This window comes from Lucilia sericata, unplaced genomic scaffold, assembly GCF_015586225.1.
Source record: "Lucilia sericata isolate MDLA Ls3-8-SP2 unplaced genomic scaffold, ASM1558622v1 Contig000240F_arrow, whole genome shotgun sequence".
Taxonomy (NCBI): domain Eukaryota; kingdom Metazoa; phylum Arthropoda; class Insecta; order Diptera; family Calliphoridae; genus Lucilia; species Lucilia sericata.
In genome coordinates, this window is record NW_023994267.1 from 23,092 (window position 1) to 50,000 (window position 26,909).

Below are 26,909 nucleotides of genomic sequence, written 5' to 3' on the forward strand. Positions count from 1 at the left end.
AATCTATTGACAAGTCTTTGGTTGGTCTATGGACTATTGGTAGTATGTATATTGACAAGATTAATAATATTTAATAGTCTATTGACTAGTATGTTGACTCGTTTATTGACTAGTCTATGGACTATTGCTTGTTTTGTGGACTAGTTTATTGACAAGACTATTACAGCCTATTTAATAGTTTATTAACTAGTCTGTTGGCTAGTCTATTGACTAATATATAGTTTGTTGACTAGACTAGTCTGTTGAATAGTCTGTTGACTGGTATATTGACTCTTTTATTGACTGGTCTATGGACTATTACCAGTCTACTCAATAGTCTATTGACGAGTTTATTGACTAGTCTATTGACACATCTATGGACTATTGATTAGTCTGTTTACTTGTCTATTGACTAGACTATTACTAGTCTATTTACTAGTTTACTGTCTAGTCTAATGAGTTGTCTGTGAACTACACTGTTGACATGTCACTTGACATGACTGGTCTATGGACTAGCCTATTGACAAATCCTTTTATGAGAAAAAGTTTAAAGAAAAGTACTTCATATGTCATGGGGTTACTGCGATATTTTCGGATGTCAAAAAGTACAATAGTACTGAATTGTTATTGCCTGATTAAGCATATCGGCAGAGAGTAAAAAAAGTTTGCAAGAGAGCTCTTTTCGTATCGCTGCTCTAATTTAAATCCAATCTCTACAAGTTGAAGTCACTGGTGGATACATAAAGTATCCACAAATTTTTATATATGCAGACCCCTTGGAGAGCAACCATATTGAAACACTATCATGCATTAAAAATTTCAAATAACGAAACGTTTTCAAAACAATGTACAAATTTAAAATGCAAAATACTTCTATTATAGGTCTTTGCCATTTGTAAATTTTCAACAAAGACCAAGAGAGAGATAGGGAGAGAGAGAGAATGGCAGGTAGGGTGAAAACAACAGAGTGGGGTGGTGCAAGAAAATGCAAAACAAAATCCGCAAATGACAATTTAAACAATTTAATTTTAGAAATAAATTTAAAATAAAATTTAAAATGTTTTATACTTTGAAAAAAATTCAATTAATAAAAAAAATTAACAAATTTAAATTAAATTTAAAATTCTTTAAAAGAATAAAATTAACTAAAATCTAATTGTTTTTTTTTATTATTTTAAAAAAGGCGACAGAAAGGGAGTTTTGTTTTTTGTTTAAATTTCACTTAAAAACACCTTGGTTTTTTGTATTTAAAAAAAAAAAAAAGTTAATTTGTTTATAATTTGTTAATATACAGACATTTGTTGTGTTGTTTTGTGTAATAATAAATGTATTTTATTTTTTTATATATTTGTTGTTATAAAGTAACAATTAAAATTATGATGTGGAGACTGGTTGTTGATTTGTTTTTTGTTTAAATATTACATTTTATTTTAATATTACATATTAATATTTTTTTTTTAACATGCCAGCAAAGTTTGATTTACAACATGTTATTAACCCACAGTGAATGACAAATAAGAAAGAAGAAGGATTTAATTTTTCATTTATTTGTCTTTAACTAGTTTTATAAAGCAAATTTGATTATTATTTTAAAATCCCAAAATAAAATTATGAAAAAATTTAACCTTTTAAATTTATCGCTTCCTTATCATTTGTTTAATTAAGGATTCTTATAATCAGCTGTTTGTTATCTTGTTTTTTTTTTTATGTTTACCATGCGCTTTAAACAGAACCTTCTTAAATAAGATAAATTATATGAAAATTCTAAACATTACTTTGAATTTAACCGAATTTAAATACTTGTATTTGTTTAAAAATAAATGTTAATTTTTAACACCCACTGTTCGTGGTAGGTTCTGTCTGTCTATATGTATATTTATATAGAAAAAATTGCTAGTTGAATTTGTTTTCATTTTTTTTGTTTCTGCTAAATTATTAACAATTTAATCTTTTAGCTGATAAGATAAATATAGACAAACTTGTGTCTTTGTAACAAAACGAATTTTATATTTGCTAGAATCAAATGAATTTAAATTGTTTTTTTTTAACATTTGCAAAAAAACTCAAATGTTTTTTTTTTTAACCATGACCTACAATAAATTAAATGTTTTTTAATATATATTGCAAAAATCATTCTTAAGGTGACAAGTTTAAGGTATTAAAAATTATAATTTTTTTATTTAAAATATTTAGAATTTTTTAAAATATTTTTTTCTTTTGTAAAATTGATAAGCCTGCCGGTGTTTTTTTTTTTTTTAAATCTAATATATTAAACTGTAGATGTTTGTGTAGACACATAAATTTGTATATAAAAAATATAAATAAATAGAAATAAATACTAGAAAATAAAAGCATTTGCTAAAAGCGTGCCATTTTATTATTAGTGTAATCTAAAAATATACAGTGCGACCCAAATATTTGTGTAAAATCAAAACAAGCAATTAATTGCTTTAGATTTATTTTAAAAATTTATATTTTCTAAAGATTTTTTAATGACATTTTTTTAATCCCGGCATTTCCCGGGAAATTTCTTATAAAGATAAACAAAAAATTATTAGATAATAGTGATAAATAGGCTAATCCTTAGTCAAGTTCATAGATTATGTCATAGACTAGAAAATAGTTTAACCCATACATATTCCACAGACTATAGATTAGTCAAACGATTAGTTCATATTCTAATTCATAGATCAGTCCATAATCTATAATAAAGACTACTCAGTAGACTAGTCTATGTTGTAGTCAATAAACTAGTCTTATACATAGATTAGTCCACTGACTTGTCTATAGACTAACCGAATAACTAGTTAATAGTCTTTTTTATAAACTAGTCTATGGTCTAAATCATATACTAGTAAATAGTCTAATCCAAAGACTAGTATATATACTTTGTCATAGCCTAGTATATATATACTAGTTAAAAAACCTCTCCATAAGCTAGTTCATGGTCTAAACTAGTAAATAGTTTAATACAAAGACTAGTGTATAGACTTTGCCATAACCAAGTCCATAAACTAGCTACTGGTTCATAAACTAGTCAATAGATTAGTCCATTGACTATTTCGAAGATTAGCCCATATATTAGTCCATTATCTTGTCTATAGACTAATCTATAGACTAGTTAAAAGACTTCTCTATAAACTAATCCATGGTGTAATTCTTAGACTAGTCCCTAGACAAGTCCATAGACTACGAGGTAGTGACTAGTGAATGGATTAGTTCATAAACAAAACAATAGATTAATCCAAAGATTAGACTAGTTTATAGACAAGTCCCAAAATAAATCGAAGACCAGACCAGTTAATATACCAGTCGATAGTTTAGTCAGAAAGAACTGGCAGTATAGACTAGTCCATACACTCATTCATAGGCCAGTCTTTACACTAGTTCATACACTTACGAATGAACTAGCCAATAGACCAGTATAATAGTTCATAGACCAGTCCAAAGTCTAATCCGTAGACCATTAAATAGACGTGCCCATAGTCCATACACTTATCCATAGACCAGTCAATAGAACAGTATAATAGTTCATATAATAGTTCATAATCGGTAGACCAATATAACATAAACCAAAGTCTAATCCGTAGACTATATTATAGAAGTGCCTATGGAGTGTATATTGACTAATCCATAGATCCGTCTTCAGAATATTCCATACACTTGTGAATAGACTATCCAATAGATCAGTATAATAGTGCATAGACTAGTTCATTGAGCAGTCAATATACCAGTTTAAAGTATAAACAGTAGATTATTATTAGACAAGTCAATAGACTAGTCCATACACTTACGATTTATCCATATACAAGTCTTTAGAGTAGTCTGTAAACCACTATGTAGACGTGCCCATAGAAGATTCTATAGACCAGTCAATAGGATAGTCCATACACTTATGAATTATCCATATTCAAGTCTTTAGAGAAGTTAATATACTTAATAGACTAAAGCAGTATAATAGTTCATTGAACTGTCAATAGATCAAACCAAAGTCTGATCCGTAGATTATTATATAGACGTGCCTATGGATTGTATATTGACTAATCCATAAACCTGTCTTTAGGCTATTCCATACACTTGCGAATAGACTATCCAATAGGCTAGTCAATAGATCAGTATAATAGTTCATTGAACAGTCAATAGACCAGTCTAAAGTATAAACGGTAGATTGTATAAACGTTCCCACAGACGAGTCCATAGACCAGTCATACACTTCGGATTTATCCATATACAAGTCATTAGAGTAGTCTGTAGACATGTCCATAGACCAGTCAATAGACTAATCCATGCGCTTATGACTTATGCAAGTCTTTAGAGAAGTCCATATACTTGTGAATAGACTAGTCCAGTATGAATTGTTAATAGACTAAACAAAAGTCTGATCTGTAGACTATTATATAGACGTGCCTATGGATTGGTCTGTTGAATTAACCATAGACCAGTTTTTAGGCTAGTCCATACACTTGTGAATAGACTATCCCATAGATTAGTCAATAGACCAGTATACTAGTTCATTGAACAGTCAATAGACCAGTCCAAAGTCTAATCGGTATACCGTTAATAGTCAATAGACTTAACAATACCCTTAGGATTTATCCATAGACCAGTTTTTAGATAGACTAGTCAATAGACTAGTCAACAGATCAGTAGACCAGTCCAAATACCAGACCGTAAAGCATTATATGTATAGATATGACCATAGGTCACTTTTTGGACTATTCTACACTTGTTAATGGACTAAACAATAGACTATTCAATGGACTAGGCGGTAGATAAAACCAACTATTTGACGTACAATCAAATACCTAAACTGTCTTATTGTACGTACGACAACTAACTAAGCAAGAGATAAACAGGTTTGTATTCTGTGTGAGAAATTTTTGTGTGCGTAAACTCGCTATTTGTAAGCACTTAATTAAGTAGTTTTTTGTAAGCGAGCGAGGCTTATTTAGCTTTTTCAGTGAAGGTTTTTTGTTGGGTAATACTATTTTAAATCTACTTCTGCCTTTTTTTATAATATTATTTGTTTATTCTTTTAACTAACAAGAAAAATTAATTAAATTACATATTCTAATTGACATAAACAATTAATTAATTGATTAATTTACTTTTTAAAATATTTTATAATTTCTCTCTCTCTCTCATAATTTCAAAAAAAAACTATTATTTATGTTAAAAAAATTTTGTTTTCTTTTGTATTGTTTTGTTTTCTTTAGTTTAATGACACGTGCCTTATATTTCAACTAATATGTATTATTTATTTAGATTAGATATTGTTTATTTTATTTGAACATACGAGTCAACTTAGTATATTATATTTTATTTTGCTATATTTTTTTTTGCAGTCTCTCCTATATTTGTTGTATAGTTTAGTACTATTTTATTAAATACAAATCGTTAAATCACCTTGAGAGTTTTTATTTTTATTTTTGTTTTTTTTTATTTTATTTCGTTTAAATTTTTTTTCTTTTTCTTCTTGCAAAATGTTTAAATGAAATTTTAAGAGTATAGAATATTTAAAAGCAATTTCTTTAGACAATTATTTTTTTGGCAAATAATTTTAAAATTATCTTTAATTTTGAAAATACCTTGTGCTTAAATATATAAAATGATCGATATTATTTAAAGAATGTTGTAAACATAGAAAAATTATATAATTAAATTTTAGTCATGGGTTATTTTAGTAACAGATTCATTCATTTGGCAGATTTCATTAGAAATTGGTAATTTAACAATTTACTTAATGAAGCAGTTTTTGTTTTTGAACTATTTTTGATTAGGGTTCTATAGTTGAAACGAAAAGTCGACTTTTCGACTTTTTGCATTTAGTTAAAAGTCGACTTTTTCCATTTTATGAAAAGTCGATTTTTCGACTTTTCGACCTTTTTCATTTATTTAAAAGTCGACTTTTAGACTTTTAGTATTTTATAAATGGTCGACTTTTCGACTTTTTCCGACTTTTCGACTTTTTCCGACTTTTCGACTTTTTTCGACATTTCGACTTTTCGACTTTTTCCGACTTTTTCCGACTTTTCGACTTTTTCCGACTTTTCGACTTTTTGATTTTTTACGACTTTTTGACTATTTTCGATTTAATTCGACTGTTTTTCGACTATTTTCGACTGTTTTTTTACTTTTTTCGAATTTTTCCGACTATTTTTGAGTTTTTGACCTCTTTTCCACTTTTTTAAAATTTTCGACTCTTTTCGACTTTTCCGACTTTTCGACTTTTTCCGACTTTTCGACTTTTTCCGACTTTTCGACTTTTTCCGACTTTTCGACTTTTTTCGACTTTTCAACTTTTTTCGACTTTTCAACTTTTTTCGACTTTTCGACTTTCCGATTTTTTGACTTTTCGACTTTTATTTACAAAGTCGACTTTTTTCATAGACGATAGTCGAGTTATCGACTTTTTTGGAACAAAATAGTCGACTTCGACTTTTCGACTTTTTTCGACAAAAAGTCGATTGTTCGATTATTCGAAAGTCGATTTATAGAACCCTATTTTTGATGTTTTGGGTTAAAAAATTTAGCGCCAAGCCAGTGTTTTTTAAATACTTATAACTATTTACTTTTTTTATTGAAATAACTATTGTTTGAAATATTAACATGATATTTGATAACACTTTTAATTTTTATAAAAAAAAAAAATATATATAAACAATTAAAAGATAGTAGGTAGAACAATTTCTAACATCGATTGTTATCATAAAATGACGTTAATCAAACTCGTGTCATAACAAAACTACGTCATAAGAATAGTCCTCGAACAAAACAAAGTCTAATTGATTGTTTAAGTAATTTAGCTCTAAAGACATGAATATAGACATAATTATGTCTTAACATGAACTCAGACATTAAAAACTTAAAAGTCTACCTACAAGTATATATAAATAAAGAAAAATAAAAATATTGACGCTCAAAGAAATTAAATATCTTTAGACTTAATAAAACTAAAGCAAACGTTAAGTGGCCCCAAAAATTTTGAAAAAAAAAAAAACTATTTACAAAAATTATTTTCAAACAAAAATCTTTATAAAAAGTGTGAAAAGTGTTAAGTAGTTGGAGGTACACAACATCAAAAATAAAACGAAACGTATGTATATCTTTTCTTTCTAATTTTTCTAGGAAAATTTAAAAAAGAAACAAAATAACGTATTTATACAAATAATTAAGTAAAAAAATTGCCACAATAAAAAGCAAATAATAAAAAAAAAAAAAACTAAAAATAAATTTTGAATTTGCAAGAAAAGAAAAAAAATAAGAAGTAACAATGAGCATGAATATAAATAATTTGATATGAAAATAAAAAAGTAATGGGAAAAATTTTGTTTAAACCAAACGAAAAATAAAATAAAGAATTCATTACTCTAACTACACAGCAATTGCAATTGAAATTAAGAAAAGAACAAACAAAAATTTCTATTGAAAATGTTGTGTAGCAGATTTAATTCAAAAACTAATAAATTATAAAAAAAAAGAAAAATTATATAAATTTTCTTAAAAACTCACCTTGAGGCAGGTATAGCTCTGATCAAATGTTGTTGTGGTGAATGTTGTAGGCTGGTGCCTGATGAGGACGATGTTGTATTCAGTGATGTGGGACTATTTTGTAACGATGAACTCTGTTGATGATGGTGATGATGATGAGGCAGGGAGGTTGAGGAGGAGGATAAATTTGTACTTGAATTGGGGCTACTGGTTTGCTGTTGTTGCTGCTGTTGATGCTGGCTATGTTGTTGCTGCTGCTGTTGTTGAACTTCAACATGTTGATCGAAACCAAAACCACTATCATTTGAATTATCACAGGGCGGTGGATGTGGTCGTATAGGAAAACGTTTACCAGGCACCATTTTACCCGGACCGATCTGTAATAACACACAAATTTTCAATACAATTTGTTATATACAATATTGCATTACAAAAAAACATCCACTAAACTATACAATTAAGTCTAGCTATTTGTATGGATTATGTGAGAAACTTGTTGACCTATACATTATTTTATTATAAACGTTTAAAACTTGTTAATTAAAATCGTCTAAATGTATATACTAAGTAGACTTATCATATAACTCTCTAGTCGGACAAGATTTACTACTTTTATTATAGGGGTTAATTGCAGGAGTTTTAAAGCATTTTTATTGTTATAACAATCAATATTAAATTATTTTTAATTTAATTTAGTTATTTAATATTAATCGAAGGCAAAATCTTAGTCATAGTTAACAATTTACAACTCAGACTATTTACTAAATCACCACATCAAGGTAAGCGAAATATGTGTGTCGAGTGGAAAATATTAAAAAGTTTTACTAATTGTTCTGTTTACATTTCCTTACAGCTAAAATTTAAGGCTTAGATAACATTTTCATATTTCATCGAGCAATTAAGACCCATTTACTTATATACTAAAAACGAGAACTAACCTAGAATTGAATTAGAATTTATTCAGAACTGAACTAGAACTGAACTAGAACTAGAACTGAACTAGAACTGAACTAGAACTGAACTAGAACTGAACTAGAACTGAACTAGAACTGAACTAGAACTGAACTAGAACTGAACTAGAACTGAACTAGAACTGAACTAGAACTGAACTAGAACTGAACTAGAACTGAACTAGAACTGAACTAGTACTGAACTAGTACTGAACTAGAACTGAACTAGAACTGAACTAGAACTAGAACTGAACTAGAACTGAACTAGAACTGAACTAGAACTGAACTAGAACTGAACTAGAACTGAACTAGAACTGAACTAGAACTGAACTAGAACTGAACTAGAACTGAACTAGAACTGAACTAGAACTGAACTAGAACTGAACTAGAACTGAACTAGAACTGAACTAGAACTGAACTAGAACTGAACTAGAACTGAACTAGAACTGAACTAGAACTGAACTAGAACTGAACTAGAACTGAACTAGAACTGAACTAGAACTGAACTAGAACTGAACTAGAACTGAACTAGAACTGAACTAGAACTGAACTAGAACTGAACTAGAACTGAACTAGAACTGAACTAGAACTGAACTAGAACTGAACTAGAACTGAACTAGAACTGAACTAGAACTGAACTAGAACTGAACTAGAACTGAACTAGAACTGAACTAGAACTGAACTAGAACTGAACTAGAACTGAACTAGAACTGAACTAGAACTGAACTAGAACTGAACTAGAACTGAACTAGAACTGAACTAGAACTGAACTAGAACTGAACTAGAACTGAACTAGAACTGAACTAGAACTGAACTAGAACTGAACTAGAACTGAACTAGAACTGAACTGGAACTGTACTAGCACAGAACTAAAATGGAACTAGAAGTGAGTTTGAATATTTTGTATAAATAACTTACCCTTGAAACTGAATGTAATTTACCGGGAAAAGCTTTGCCGGGATGTCTTTTTGAGGGGGTTCGAAAACCTTTACGATGTATACGCGGGCTCATTGTGGACATAGTAGACATTGTGGTACGCATACCTGCAATTAGAACAAAAAATCAGCAACATTAAAACAAATACAAAAAAAATAGAGCAATAGACAAGTATTAAAAATAAATCAAATCAAATTATTTAAAAATATAAAAAATACAATTTCAATTGAAATCATTTTTATTAAAATAGAATTTATTGTGCCTGTGTTTGTGTGTGTGAATGCGTCGAATGATTTCGTGTCATTTTGTTGGCAATTTCGTTTTGTTCTTTTACATTATTTTATTTATTTTATTGTATTTGACGCATGATTTCAATTTGCCCTCAAGGAAAAAAATGAAAACTTTTGTAGTCAATAGCTGAGTGAAGTTGCTGATAAAGCCAAAAGTCCAACGCCCTCTCCAATATAACAAATCAACAGCAGCAACAACAAAACTCAATAAAATATCAGACAAAACAAAAATAAAACAGCAACCAACAACAATAAGTGTTTTACTTACAGTAATACGTATGTAAGTAAATTGTATGTGCATTCAAAAGCAAACAGCAACAACAACAGAAAATCAGACGACAACAACAATTGCTAATAGATTCACTCACTGACTGATTGAATAAATGTATGACTACGACAACAAACACCATCCATCCAACCAATTCATTTTGTTAATGTTTTTGTTGTTGCTGCTATAGAGCAACTACACTAGTCCATTCACTCACTTATCGTCTCTATTACGATAGATTTGTGTTGACAACAACAACAACACACTCAAGCATACACTAATTTAACTCACATACTGACTGACAAGCTGTGATTGTCACATTCTACTTATGATTGTAAATGGTGATTTGAATGTTTGTTACTTTGTTTGCTCGTTCGCTGGAGTGTCACCAGCAATTTAATTTGTTATTGTTTTTGTTTTTTATTTGTTATTTTATTGTTCTCATTAATTTATCTTTTAGACCGAGTAAATGTATAAAAAAGCAAAATATGTACTTTCCTTTTGTTTTTATTTTTTGGTAAAATATTGAGTGTGAAAATCCGAAAGATAATTGCCAAAAGTTAATGTAGATCAGGGATGGGAAATTCACTACTATTGCACTTTTTTTAAAGCATTTAGGAAAGCAAACAAATTGTTTATAAATAAAATGTTAATACAATTTTGTTATTCTCTTGTTAATTGATCTTTGACCTTTTTTATTTAATATTTTTGAAATTTGTCTATTATCATTAAACCGCTTTTGTTTAAACTTTTTTTTAATAAAACAAATTGTTTGTTCTGATTATTAATATATTGCTATCATTTTCTTATAGATAAAAATCACAGATATTGATTTTCTTATTTGTTTAAATATGAAATCAACAATAAATTATTTTAACCCATTTTGACCATCCCAAAACCGAAAAAAATCAAAATTGATAGTAAATTTTATCAAAAATTGTTTATGGTTGACACACACCCTTTGAAAATAATTAAAAAATAAAATGAAAAATGAATAAATAATAATTGTCTCTTTTGGCAGGCGCCATTTTTTATAGCCCCCATATAGAAGAGAGTTAAAAGAAATATTAAATTTTTTACTTTCTCTAATAACTATTTTCGCAATATCCAATAAAAGGGAGAAATCACTGGCGTATGCGTAATATTTGGTTTAATATTCGGTCTATAGTCTAGTCTATAGTCAAGTCTATAGTCACTGCTAAATTCTAGTCTATAGTCACTGCTAAATTCTAGTCTACAGTCTATTCTATAGTCTAGTCTATAGTCTATTTTATAGTCTAGTCTATAGTCTAGTCTATAGTCTAGTCTATAGTCTAGTCTATAGTCTAGTCTATAGTCTAGTCTATAGTCTAGTCTATAGTCTAGTCTATAGTCTAGTCTATAGTCTAGTCTATAGTCTAGTCTATAGTCTAGTCTATAGTCTAGTCTATAGTCTAGTCTATAGTCTAGTCTATAGTCTAGTCTATAGTCTAGTCTATAGTCTAGTCTATAGTCTAGTCTATAGTCTAGTCTATAGTCTAGTCTATAGTCTAGTCTATAGTCTAGTCTATAGTCTAGTCTATAGTCTAGTCTATAGTCTAGTCTATAGTCTAGTCTATAGTCTAGTCTATAGTCTAGTCTATAGTCTAGTCTATAGTCCAGTCTATAGTCTAGTCTATAGTCCAGTCTATAGTCTAGTCTATAGTCTAGTCTATAGTCTAGTCTATAGTCTAGTCTATAGTCTAGTCTATAGTCTAGTCTATAGTCTAGTCTATAGTCTAGTCTATAGTCTAGTCTATAGTCTAGTCTATAGTCTAGTCTATAGTCTAGTCTATAGTCTAGTCTATAGTTTAGTCTATAGTCTAGTCTATAGTCTAGTCTATAGTCTAGTCTATAGTCTAGTCTATAGTCTAGTCTATAGTCCAGTCTATAGTCTAGTCTATAGTCTAGTCTATAGTCTAGTCTATAGTCTAGTCTATAGTCTAGTCTATAGTCTAGTCTATAGTCTAGTCTATAGTCTAGTCTATAGTCTAGTCTATAGTCTAGTCTATAGTCTAGTCTATAGTCTAGTCTATAGTCTAGTCTATAGTCTAATCTATAGTCTAGTCTATAGTCTAGTCTATAGTCTAGTCTATAGTCTAGTCTATAGTCTAGTCTATAGTCTAGTCTATAGTCTAGTCTATAGTCTAGTCTATAGTCTAGTCTATAATCTGGTCTATAGTCTAGTCTACAGTCTAGTTTATAGTCTAGTCTATAGTATTATAGTCTATAGTCTAGTCTATAGTCTAGTCTATAGTCTAGTCTATAGTCTAGTCTATAGTCTAGTCTATAGTCTAGTCTATAGTCTAGTCTATAGTCTAGTCTATAGTCTAGTCTATAGTCTAGTCTATAGTCTAGTCTATAGTCTAGTCTATAGTCTAGTCTATAGTCTAGTCTATAGTCTAGTCTATAGTCTAGTCTATAGTCTAGTCTATAGTCTAGTCTATAGTCTAGTCTATAGTCTAGTCTATAGTCTAGTCTATAGTCTAGTCTATAGTCTAGTCTATAGTCTAGTCTATAGTCTAGTCTATAGTCTAGTCTATAGTCTAGTCTATAGTCTATAGTCTAGTCTATAGTCTAGTCTATAGTCTAGTCTATAGTCTAGTCTATAGTCTAGTCTATAGTCTAGTCTATAGTCTAGTCTATAGTCTAGTCTATAGTCTAGTCTATAGTCTAGTCTATAGTCTAGTCTATAGTCTAGTCTATAGTCTAGTCTATAGTCTAGTCTATAGTCTAGTCTATAGTCTAGTCTATAGTCTAGTCTATAGTCTAGTCTATAGTCTAGTCTATAGTCTAGTCTAGTCTATAGTCTAGTCTATAGTCTAGTCTATAGTCTAGTCTATAGTCTAGTCTATAGTCTAGTCTATAGTCTAGTCTATAGTCTAGTCTATAGTCTAGTCTATAGTCTAGTCTATAGTCTAGTCTATAGTCTAGTCTATAGTCTAGTCTATAGTCTAGTCTATAGTCTAGTCTATAGTCTAGTCTATAGTCTAGTCTATAGTCTAGTCTATAGTCTAGTCTATAGTCTAGTCTATAGTCTAGTCTATAGTCTAGTCTATAGTCTAGTCTATAGTCTAGTCTATAGTCTAGTCTATAGTCTAGTCTATAGTCTAGTCTATAGTCTAGTCTATAGTCTAGTCTATAGTCTAGTCTATAGTCTAGTCTATAGTCTAGTCTATAGTCTAGTCTATAGTCTAGTCTATAGTCTAGTCTATAGTCTAGTCTATAGTCTAGTCTATAGTCTAGTCTATAGTCTAGTCTATAGTCTAGTCTATAGTCTAGTCTATAGTCTAGTCTATAGTCTAGTCTATAGTCTAGTCTATAGTCTAGTCTATAGTCTAGTCTATAGTCTAGTCTATAGTCTAGTCTATAGTCTAGTCTATAGTCTAGTCTATAGTCTAGTCTATAGTCTAGTCTATAGTCTAGTCTATAGTCTAGTCTATAGTCTAGTCTATAGTCTAGTCTATAGTCTAGTCTATAGTCTAGTCTATAGTCTAGTCTATAGTCTAGTATATAATCTGGTCTATAGTCTAGTCTATAGTCTAGTCTATAGTCTAGTCTATAGTCTAGTCTATAGTCTAGTCTATAGTCTAGTCTATAGTCTAGTCTATAGTCTAGTCTATAGTCTAGTCTATAGTCTAGTCTATAGTCTAGTCTATAGTCTAGTCTATAGTCTAATCTATAGTCTAGTCTATAGTCTATTCTATAGTCTAGTCTATAGTCTTGTCTATAGTCTATTCTATAGTCTAGTCTATAGTCTAGTCTTAGTCTAGTCTATAGTCTAGTCTATAGTCTAGTCTATCGTCTTGTCTATAATCTAGTCTATAGTCTTTACATTTTCTAACAACTTTTTTAAAAACCTAAATCTGGTTTCTTGAGGTTTTTGTATCATGATTTGACGGGAAATAGAAGAAATTAGTGGCAACATTACTGACGCAAGTTTATGTAAATAAATAACAATTTTAATAGTAATTATTGGTTTATTACTAATATTATTACTAATAGTATAATTTAGTTAATATACTATTATCCAAGATTTAATTTTTTTTCTAATTGTCACACGACACGTGCCACTCATAAATTTTTAAACATAAATAACTAAAAATGTGATTAGAAAAAAACAATAACAAAATATTAAAAACAATAAAATAAAATTCAAAAAACTTAATGCAAAATTTTGAAAGATTTAAGTAATAGATTAATAAAATTGATAAAAAGAAATTTATATTCAAAAATAATTTTTTAAAAAAATAAAATAATTCACAATAAAGTAATTAAATAAGTGTGCTAGTATTCCAAGAAAAATATATAATAACAGTCAATGATAAAACCTGCAAACAATACATTATTTTAGGAGTTTAATTTAACCTTTGATTTTGTTGTTCTAAAGCAGTTTAAACCGCTTTTATTTTAAATTTCCTTTTTGAAAAAAAAAAAGAAAATAAATTAAAATAATCTCAATAAGCCATTACTTGGCAAAATTAAATAATGAATTAAATGTTTAAGAATTTTGCATCATATTTTTATGTTAATTATAAAACTATGATAAGAATTAGCTACATTTTTTTTAATGAAATGTTAAAAAATAAAATAAGAATCTTTTATAAAATGTTTTATTACAATTAAATAATCTTTATTTTACAATTTTATTCAGTCTCCTTTTGATAAGAATTTAAATTTTAATTTGTCTGCTTTTTCTTTTTAATATTAATTTTCTTAAAATTTATTTTATTAATACTATTTTCTTATGTTTTCAATAAACAAACTAAAAGGCAAATATATATTTTTTTAATTTTCTTTATACCTACCCTATACAAAAGAAAATAGTTTATTTTTTTATGAAAAGCAAAACAAAACAATGTTTTGACGTCAAATTTAAATAATAACATAAACACATTTTTTTGATTATTATTATTGTTATTTTTGTTTTGTTGTTTTAAAAATAATTTGATTGTTTTATTTATAAAAATATGAAAAATTTGCACATGTGTTTTTGCCAGCATTTAAGGATTTAATAAATGATTAGAAAAAAATCTTTAAAATGAAGTCTCGTGAATCACGCACATATTTTAAATACATACAGAGTACAATTTTCCGACAGTATTTATATTTTGAATGATATTATAAAAGTTTTATTAATAAAAATGTTTGTTATTTGAAAGCATTAACTAAGTAAAATGATGAAAACAATAGTTAAAACATTAAATATTAGTTTTATTTTAACTACAATGTTATGATATCAGTTCTAATTGAGTGATTTTTTTCTATGTCATTCATTTACAGTGAATTGTAAAGGAGAAAATGGAATATAAACAAAGCGAACTGTTTTGTTTGCAAGTGAAGTTAACAGTGCAACTGTTTATTTTCTGTATTTTTGAGCTTAAACTGTCAACTGTTTGTTTTTGTTGCAGCGAAAAATACAACAAACTTAAACACAACAACAATATGTAACTTTGGGAGTAAAAAATAGCCCAAAATGACGGGAAATGGTATGACGCTACTAAATTCTAAATCAGAATATATAAAATAATTTCACTGGATGGTAAGTAAGGCGAATTGAACAAAATTCGTCTTAAATTTCAAATCAAGTAACTGACAGATGCTGAAAAAGTTTCATAGAATCCAAATTACACTCATGTAGAATTTTATCCCGATATCAGTAGTAATTTACGATTAAGAGATTTTTGGAAGTGGACTTTATATGAACCGATGCAGAAAAATTTCAAGAGATGCTGCCAGTACTCCTAGTCTGTTGGGACTACAAAAAAGCCTTGATTTTATCTCCTGAATTCGCCTTGTTTTAGTGGTTAAATGTTTTTAAAACAAATTGTTAATATATAAAAATCCATATAATTTGCAAAAATTTTAAGTGCCATAAAAATTTAATATCCTCTTAGGAATTTAAAAACTAAAAAGCAAACAAAAAGAAAATACAAAATAAAATAAATTATCATGTGTATAGTTCGTGCGTGGGCTTTCAATAATTAAATGTGTTATTAAATGTACGTCAGACTGAAATAAAATCACACCAAATATCAAAACTATAAAATAAAATCAATCTCTTCAAGGTCTTAAATTTTTTTACTCCGATTAAGTTTAAGTTGAGCATTTTTAATAAATGTTAATTAAAGCCATAAGTTCTAGAACACAAACTAGTGGTATTAACAAAAAAAGTTCTATTTTTATAAAAAATGTAAACTAAAAAAACAATTTACAATTTTTGAAAAAACACAAATTAATGTTAATTGAATAATAATGAAATTTCGGAAAGAAATCAAATAATATTTATAGATTTACACGTTCTAATTTTTTTGTGTAACAAAATAAAAAAAAATGTGCGTAATAATAGAAAAAAATTCTAAAGTATTTGACACCTAAGGTGTCAAATTTTTTAATTTTAAACTAAAAAATTATTATAAATAAAATTCTGTTCAATATTATATTAGAAATCAAACTCCTTAATGAAAAAATAACTTTTTGCTCTAATTCTCTGTGAAGTTCTTCTCATATATACAATTCGCCTTGAATTCAAGTTTATATTTGTTTACTGCAGATATTGCAAATATTTTGTTGTATTATAAACAATGTTTTTTTAACAAAATTTTTCTTTGCTCTGAAAAAAAACATCAATAAAAACAAACAAAAGTAAATTCATTTAAATACATATTTCTCTGACCTCTTTTTTAACACATTAAAAAAGTATTATGGCGAATTTCTTTTTTTCTTTAGCACAACAAAATTTTTTATCGATTTTTATTTGCTTATCATATGTAGAAAATTATGGGCGTTGAATTTTATAAAATTAAAAAAAAAACATAAGTTAAAAAATAAATATTTATTTCAGATTTCTTATTTATTATCAAAGAATAATAAGAAGTTGGACTATGACATTGTTTTACAACAATAACATTTCCTTCTCTTCACAGACGAGTTCTGTGTAAATTCAACACACTTGTGAGAACTCAATTCTCTCACAATACTTCAAAACTTTTTCGCAAAAATACCGGGATAATATTACTTGAAAGACTTTTTTTCACAAACACATAACTATTTTTTAATTTTTTACACAATTTTATCGCATTTAACAATCCGAAATATTTTTATTTTTCACAAACTAAAAAAATATTTTTTTAATTTTTTTGACAGTTAATTTTTGTGTGTTGAAATTAAAATTGATAAAACAAAGTTGTATATTTTGGTATTGAAAATGAAAAAAATATTTAAAATAAACTTATTTTTTTGCAAAAAAGAGATTTAAAGTCCGAAAAATATATTTATCAAATGTTTACTGATCAGATGTGGGCAAAATAAAGTAAAAAATCTGCGAATGTAGAAATTTAAATGTTATTTATTTTTCCTAAAATTTTTATGTACGATTTTATGCAAGTATGTTTGTTTGGAATGTGTGGTGAAAGTGGTTGGAGCTCCAATACTAATACAAAAATTCTACCAATACATACTTAGAGTTAGGTACCGAATGACAATTCCTTTACGTACCAACTGACAAGCCCCAATTTCTTTATATTCTTTGTTTATTATTTTATAAGATTATTTATTGTTGTTATTGTTTATTATGGCATTTATCGAAAAAATAAAAAAAAATGATCAAAAGAAAATTTTGCTTAAATCCCTGCTATTTACAATGCAAACCTTGCAGAAAAAAACAAAGAAATATAAATAATTAGTTTGAAAAGATTTTTTACATTAAACAAATTTTTAGAGCAAGAAATGTTGGGGAATAAAATAAGTTAAAAATAGGAGTGATGAAATTAATATTTATAATATTTTTTTTAATTTACTCAGCTGGTTTTGATTTTTAAATAAATAATATAAATGAGGTATTTGAAACCAATTTTTTACCAATATATGAGATTTTTTCAGAATATAATTAATTTTTGTTCTGCTAGTCTATCAATTATAAGGAAATATATTGTTGTGTTAATCATTCACAATGAATTACAATAAGTAATTCATTGTCTAGTCTATAGACTAGTCTATAGTCTAGTCTATAGTCTAGTCTATAGTCTATTCTAGTCTATAGTCTATTCTAGTCTATAGTCTAATCTAGTCTATAGTCTAGTCTATAGTCTAGTCTATAGTCTATTCTAGTCTATAGTCTAATCTAGTCTATAGTCTAGTCTATAGTCTAGTCTATAGTCTAGTCTATAGTCTAGTCTATAGTCTAGTCTATAGTCTAGTCTATAGTCTAGTCTATAGTCCAGTCTATAGTCTAGTCTATAGTCTAGTCTATAGCCTAGTCTATAGTCTAGTCTATAGTCTAATCTATAGTCTAGTCTATAGTCTAGTCTATAGTCTAGTCTATAGTCTAGTCTATAGTCTAGTCTATAGTCTAGTCTATAGTCCAGTCTATAGTCTAGTCTATAGTCCAGTCTATAGTCTAGTCTATAGTCTAGTCTATAGTCTAGTCTATAGTCAAGTCTATAGTCTAGTCTATAGTCTAGTCTATAGTCTAGTCTATAGTCTATAGTCTAGTCTATAGTCTAGTCTATAGTCTAGTCTATAGTCTAGTCTATAGTCTAGTCTATAGTCTAGTCTATAGTCTAGTCTATAGTCTAGTCTATAGTCTAGTCTATAGTCTAGTCTATAGTCTAGTCTATAGTCTAGTCTATAGTCTAGTCTATAGTCTAGTCTATAGTCTAGTCTATAGTCTAGTCTATAGTCTAGTCTATAGTCTAGTCTATAGTCTAGTCTATAGTCTAGTCTATAGTCTAGTCTATAGTCTAGTCTATAGTCTATAGTCTAGTCTATAGTCTAGTCTATAGTCTAGTCTATAGTCTAGTCTATAGTCTAGTCTATAGTCTAGTCTATAGTCTAGTCTATAGTCTAGTCTATAGTCTAGTCTATAGTCTAGTCTCTAGTCTAGTCTCTAGTCTAGTCTATAGTCTAGTCTATAGTTTAGTCTATGGTCTAGTCTATAGTATAGTCTATAGTCTAGTCTCTAGTCTATTCTATAGTCTAGTCTATAGTTAGTCTATGGTCTAGTCTATAGTATAGTCTATAGTCTAGTCTCTAGTCTATTCTATAGTCTAGTCTATAGTTTAGTCTATGGTCTAGTCTATAGTATAGTCTATAGTCTAGTCTATAGTCTAAACTTCCTTGAGTTAAAATTTTGATCAAATCTCTGAATTGTTTTTATATATAAAACGCAGTTTAAGGTTAAGTAATCGCCTTCAAAAAAATTCTTAACTAATCTAATACAATATGAAATAATTTAATTATTTCAGCCTACAAAAAATACAATTTTATTATTTTTTTGTTCTTCAAAAATGAAACGATCATGTGATGTGTTGTGATTAAAAACTCTTAAAATTCCTGCGTACGCAGCACCAACACATTTTTTCAGTTTAAAAATGTTTAAATTTTCTTTTTTTTATTATTTTTTCTACCTTTTTTCAAGAATTTCACAATGTTTATCATGTAAATAAAAAAATTAACTTTTATTATCTACTCGACAATAATACAAAAAATAAATATGAACATTAAATAAAACGAATTTTTTGTATTGAAATAAATTACGAAAACCTGTAGAAAAATCATTTTAATCTAAGTAAAAAAGGACAACACCACAGTTTTTCCCAAGGTAAAAAAAATATATATTCAAACAAAAAACAATTATCTTACAAAAATGTATTTCGAATTGCCAACCATCATGATGAGTGTGAAAAACAGAAGAAAAAGAGAAATATTTAATACTCAAAAGAGTTTTTTTGAAAAAAAGAGCAGAATTGCTGACATTGAAGAGCATTTATTTAAAGAGAGATTTTGCTCTTAGTTAAAATTATGTTATGTTTTTTTATATTGTATATTTTTATCAAAATTAATAGTTTTTTAATAAGTTTTAAGCAAAAATATTATTTTATTTTTAGGCAAATTATATTTTTGTTGTGTCATAGATTTTTTTTTGTAAATAGTGTGTTTTTGTTTCGTTTTTTTAATAATTAATTTTAAGTTTAAAGCTTTTGTTTACAAAGAACATTTTACTTGTCAAACATTTTAAATCCAATTAATTATCAGTGGCGTGTGGTTAGTCTGAATAAAATAAAATTATAGTATAAGGTTTTATTTCAATTTATTCGAAATTAAAACTATAAATATGTAGTTTTAGAATTTACATATAATGCCTGCCATGAACTTTTCAAACATTGGGTGTTATGGTGAAAACCAGGAGAATTCTATTAAATAGTCTAATTTTTCTATGAGAAGAATATTTCCAGGGTGAATCGATTAGAAGTTGAAGTAATTTTATTAGCTGGTTGTGTTTTTGTTTACATCCTAAAACTGTCAAACTTTATATAAAACGAAACTTTTTCATAAACCGACGCTGTCGACAAACTAAGGTATGTATATTGGAAGTAGCACTGTGTACCATCATCTAGTCCATAGTCTACTCTATAGTCTAGTCTGTTGTATATTCTATAATCTAGTCTAGTCTACAGTCTGTCTATAGTATAGTCTACATTCTAACCTATATTCTATCCTATAGTCCAGTATATAGTCTAGTCTATAGTCCAGTCTATAGTCTAGTCTATAGTCTAGTCTATAGTCTAGTCTAGTCTAGTCTATAGTCTAGTCTATAGTCTAGTCTATAGTCTAGTCTATAGTCTAGTCTATAGTCTAGTCTATAGTCTAGTGCTATACTAGTATAGTCTATAGTCTAGTCTATAGTCTAGTCTATAGTCTAGTCTAGTCTAGTCTAGTCTAGTCTAGTCTATCTCTAGTCTATAGTCGTCTATAGTCTAGTCTATAGTCTAGTCTATAGTCTAGTCTATAGTCTAGTCTATAGTCTATCTATAGTCTAGTCTATAGTCTAGTCTATAGTCTAGTCTATAGTCTAGTCTATAGTCTAGTCTATAGTCTAGTCTATAGTCTAGTCTATAGTCTAGTCTATAGTCTAGTCTATAGTCTAGTCTATAGTCTAGTCTATAGTCTAGTCTATAGTCTAGTCTATAGTCTAGTCTATAGTCTAGTCTATAGTCTAGTCTATAGTCTAGTCTATAGTCTAGTCTATAGTCTAGTCTATAGTCTAGTCTATAGTCTAGTCTATAGTCTAGTCTATAGTCTAGTCTATAGTCTAGTCTATAGTCTAGTCTATAGTCTAGCCTATAGTCTAGTCTATAGTCTAGTCTAGGCTAGTCTAGTCTAGTCTATAGTCTAGTATATAGTCTAGTCTATAGTCTAGTCTATAGTCTAGTCTATAGTCTAGTCTATAGTCTAGTCTATAGTCTAGTCTATAGTCTAGTCTATAGTCTAGTCTATAGTCTAGTCTATAGTCTAGTCTATAGTCTAGTCTATAGTCTAGTCTATAGTCTAGTCTATAGTCTAGTCTATAGTCTAGTCTATAGTCTAGTCTATAGTCTAGTCTATAGTCTAGTCTATAGTCTAGTCTATAGTCTAGTCTATAGTCTAGTCTATAGTCTAGTCTATAGTCTAGTCTAGTCTATAGTCTAGTCTATAGTCTAGTCTATAGTCTAGTCTGTAGTCTAGTCTATAGTTTAGTCTCTAGTCTAGTCTATAGTCTAGTCTGTAGTCTAGTCTATAGTTTAGTCTCTAGTCTAGTCTATAGTCTAGTCTAGATTATAGTCTGGTTTATAATCTAGTTTATGGTATAGTGTATAGACTAGTTTATAGTCTAGTCTACAGACTACTCCTTTATTTACGAGTTAATACTTTTTCAAAGTTTCAGTTTTCTGGGCCTGATTTTTCATATCTCTTCTGACGACAAAAAGTTCTCTTATTATTACAAAGGATAAGCTCCCAGAAGCTAGTGATTGAACACATTTATTAAGAGCTCTTTGTCGCTACTTGAAATTACAAGTAGTGCTCTGTTTTAGAGGGCTTTTACTGGAAATCATGATTGCGTAGTGTGAGTATTTATCCTTTCTATTTATATTTCAAAAATTTGTCATATTTTAAACTATTGTAAACCAATAAATATTTTTTTCCAAATAATTTTAAATTAAAACTACGTTACTAAACGCACGTACACTTTATTTAAAGAGCTAAAACTGTTTTCTTAAAGAAATAACTAAAAAATAATACAATTTTAACTATTAAAAACAACTGTTTAAATGTTAGAAAAGGGTAAAGTAAACAAAAAATAAAGTAAATATTAGTTAAAAATGAAGTGTTTAAATAAACATTTAATTTTATCTAAAATTAATCAAAAAAATAAATAAAATTTTCAAAATTTTGAAATATTTTTATTATAATTTCCCTTAAAATAAAATAATTACGTATAAATAAATGCATAAAATTTTATATAATTATTTATTTGGTTATATAAACATTTAATATAACATTTAACACAAAATCTCTAATTAATTCTAATCATCTGCATTTAAATCATATTCTAAGCAAGTTTTGTAAATATTTTGAATGAAAAACAATAATTATAGAGCATTTTGAATGAAGTAAAAAAAAAATAATTCCCGCTTTTATAAACTTGGCTTATAGAAAATAAAAATATTGTTGTTTGTATAATTATAGATTAAATTGTATTCTGAGCCGGCTGTACAGTTTTTGCTAATTATTATTACTATTTTCCTTAATAATAATAATAAAAATTTAATTTATTTGTTTATTTAACTATTGTAGGCTTAAATAGTTGGTAAACAATAATTGCATAAAATTAAGATACAACCCCAGTAATTCTAATAGTTTTATTTTTTACTATATATTGTATAAGAGCAAAAACCTCGTGTTTAATATTTTTTGCTTAGTCATATTTTTATTAGTGAGAGATCTTATCAAATATATGTACAAATACATATGTTGTGTTTTTTTATAACGTTTAAATAGAAAATAAATAAAAGAAAATAAATGTACATACAAAAAAAAAAGTATGTTTCTAATCTTAATAGTTTTAATAATAATAATAATTATTATGGGAGTAAGTATTTTCTTTTTTGATACTGTCTGTATTCAAAGGGTTATAAAGCTAGAGTACTAGAAAATTTTGGAATATTGTAAAAAGAAATTTGTTATTCTGTCTAATCTAAATCTTATGTGAACACAACCAAAACATAAAATTATTTTTTCGATTCATTATTGTTTGTTCCTTAAGAAATATTTCTCTCAGATTATGCTTCTCTTTAGATAGCGAACGGACATACCGATACCAGGGCTGCCAGATAAATTTGTAGAAATATCGTAAATTTTTTTAAAAATCGGCAATAAATCGACAATTGAAAGAAACACTATTTTGTACCAAAGAAACATAACACAAATAAATTCAAAAATCACAATATTATTGTACATATATGCATAACTCAGGGAATTTTTATTCAGAATAGGTCTAAAAAAAGAAGGGTAAGGGTACACCGAAACTTTGGTTTACTGGAATAAAATCTATTAGAATTTGTGTCACTTTTGCAGAAAAATGTAAATGCATAATTATTTGTGTATTACTATACATTTACCCTGTAAAAAATTTTCAAATTTTGGTTATGAGTGATGTAGTTATTTCATACATTACTTGACAGTGAGTGATCGTTATCAACAATATTAATTAATTTTTACAATAGGATTTGTAACCAATTGTCTAGAGCGTGTGTCTTATGTGGAATTAGTTAATGGTTCTAATCCTAGTCAATATTAGAAGTTTTTTGAAAAAATATTGTGTTTTAAATTTTTGTTAAAACCATTCCAAATTGCACGATAGACTAATAATAGACTAATAAACACAGAAAATTAGTGCAAAGCCGATTTTAAATCCAAGAAAGTGGGGTTATCACATTTGTTATTGGTTATCGTCGAATAAAAACCGGATAGGTAAAGATTTTGCTGAGTACATTTTTATAATGGGAAATTTTCTCCAGTTTTTTTAACTTTTCCACAAAAATGTGTAAATTTATTTTCGAACCATAAAAAATTTCTTAAAAATTTTAAAATTTTAGCACCCTTAGATCAGACTTTTAGAACCTATTCAGGATTTTCATACATAAATTGTGTTTCCTTTCATAATCGATCCAATTGACATTGGTGATGGATCAAATTGTGTTCTACCGTACTGTAAATTTTCCTTTCCTTGTTTTAAAAGCTCCATGTAATTTTTGCTTATGTAAAGTTATAATAAATTCGTTAATTTGTTCGATTGGGTAAAAAATCGCCATTTTTGAAGCAAAAATCGGGAAATCGGCACTTTCCAATTTGGAAGGTAAAATATCGGCAAAATGCCGATAAATCGGCAAATCTGGCAGGCCTGACCGATACACCAAATACTTCTGAACAACATAGAATATTTAGAGAAAATTTCATTCTCCGAGGTTGACCATTCTATACCCTATTTTGCCATCTACAGTGGTATGTCCTCTTGTACTCTTGGAACAATATAATCTAAACATTCTTGAAAAATATTTCTGTTAAATTGCATAATTACTGTATTTCAGCAAATTTCCGAATTATTAGAATTATTAACATGAGTTTTTATGCTTTTCAACATAACCAAATCCCATTCTATCTGAAAGGCAACAATTGATAAGTTAAGTCTAAAATACTTCTAACAATTATAAGGTAAGGGTCGTCAGCGAATATATCAAATCCGGGAAATTAGTTTGGTGTGTTTTTCGCATGGTTTGTCAGAATTTTCCAACGACTTTAATTTTATAGTTAATATAGCATGACCCCAGGCAAATCGATTGTAAGATCATTTCAATAGCAATTTGTCTTTTGTTCGTGAAAATGTATCCCGAAGCTATCAGACAGTAAATAACATAAAATTCACGCACAACCGACACTGTCCAACTTCATCTACAATTCGGAAAAAGTGTCGCAAAATGATTTGTATATATACTCAAAACATATTTATGTAGAATATTATCCCGATATTATTATTAATTCATGAGTTATTTACGATATAATGATTATCGTTAGTGGACTTTATATGGGAGCTACAACCAATTATGTACCGATCCGGAAAAAATTTCGCTGAATGATTTCTATATATGCAAAACATATACATGTAGAATTTTATCCCGATATCATAATTAAGGAATGAGTTATTTATGATTATGTTATTTTAAGAAGAGGCTTTATATGGAAGCTATGACCAATTATGGCCTGATCCAGGAAAAATGTCGCAGAATTATTTGTATACATATAAACCACATTCCAGTGTAACTTTCTACCGATATCACTATTAAGTAACGAGGTATTTACGATTAAGTGATTTTCCAAAGTGGACTTTATATGAAAACTATGACCAATTGTGGGCCGATACGGAAAATATTTCGCTGAAAAATTTGTATATGTACAAAACATATTTGTGTTACATTTTGACCCGATATGGGTTTTTGTTAATGAATTATGTTTGTTTATTTGATATTCTGAAGTGGATTTTATACGGGAGATATGTTTTTATTTAGCAATACGATTTATGTTGATATTAGATTTATATATTCAAAGTTTTGTGATAATATCGATATTCTAGAGGGGTCATTAAGAATAAATCCATTTTCCGGGAGTATGGGAGCAACATATATGAAATTTTGAAGCAATTCTAATCATATTCAAGCGTGTTAATCCCTGGACGAAAGAAGAGATTTGTGACAAAACTTGTTGAATCTGAAACAATTAAATTTCTGATAGAATTATTGAAGATTCGGATCTGACAGACAGTTGGGCTCTAAATACTAATTTCATCATACATATAGACAGACAGACAAATGGACATGGTTAAATTGACTCTGTTGTCTATAAGAACTCGAAATACATATATACAAAATATTCCTTATATTGTCGGAAAATTATATTTTAGAAATTACAGACGGAATAACAAACTCTTCTAACGAAGATGAAGTGTATAATAATATAACGAATTCGCCCGACTTTTCTGCATTTCTCAGCGACTCAACTAGGGCGCGACCTGATTAATTTGCCTCTTGTATTTGTTGTTTTTACGTTACAGTTACTGTTATAGACAGTTACAGCTCAAAAGAAAACATAAACAGCTGCTTTATCGACTTCACATTATATGTATTTACTATGCCCTGGACTCAACCTTGTATCTCTAAATTCGTCTACCCTTGACCTTAGCCAACAAACAAAATCGCCCTAAAAATGAAAAACGTGGAATGGCAACAAACAAATAATTACTTGATACAAATACACGTGAGAAAATACGACCACAAAAAAAGAAGAGTGATGCGATCAAAAAGTGGAATGACAACAAACACAACACATAAACACGAAAAATTAAAAAGGAAACGAGAAACAAAACAACAAACAAAAATATGTAACAGAGATGGAAAATTCATTATTAATTTTTGTTTTTTTGGTACATCTTAACATCGACAAATACTGTTTTATAGAACAAAACATTAGACTAGTTAATAGTGTAGACAATAGACTAATCCATAACTAAACCATCGGCTAATCTATAAACTACTTCATAGACTTCTCCATTATCTATGACTTCTCCATGTCTATAAACAAGTTCATAGAATAGTCGTTTGAAATAGTCCATAGACTAATTCATAGACTAGTCAATAGACTTAGAAAAGTATTTAGATTAGTTACTAGACCTAATATGCCTTTTTGAGATGATGGCATTTGATATCGAACAGGAAATCTAGAAAATTTTAGCATAATTTTGATATTAACTAGTATTTTCGATACGAATTCGATTACGTATGCGATAACTCGGACCCAGACAAAAAAACAAGTTAGCGATCATTTTCTTGACAAAATTTACGAAATCAAAATTGTCCATCTCTGTTATTTATAAATCAAATATTTGGGTGTACGTGAAAATTTGAAAAATAGAGAAAATGTTTGAACAAACAAATTCATAAAACTAAAACACGTGTAGAGCAAAAACAAAGCCATAACCTAAGAAACAAAAGAATAGACAACATTAAATTGGCGGCCATCTTGGTTTTTTTCAACAAACATATTCAAACCTTTACGAAAACATGTTTGACAAACATAATAAAAATATTTCAGAAATTCATTAATAGA

General features: G+C 28.0%; 1 protein-coding gene across 1 annotated transcript in view; it reads right to left on the reverse strand.

Annotated features, from left to right (window-relative positions):
- LOC119602554 (nuclear factor of activated T-cells 5-like) overlaps positions 1-26,909 on the reverse strand; it is a 52,491-nt gene that overhangs the window by 18,885 nt on the left and 6,697 nt on the right. Inside the window, 2 exon segments of the mRNA XM_037954139.1 lie at positions 7,492-7,847; positions 9,339-9,463. Coding sequence (XP_037810067.1) covers positions 7,492-7,847; positions 9,339-9,463 — 481 coding nt within the window.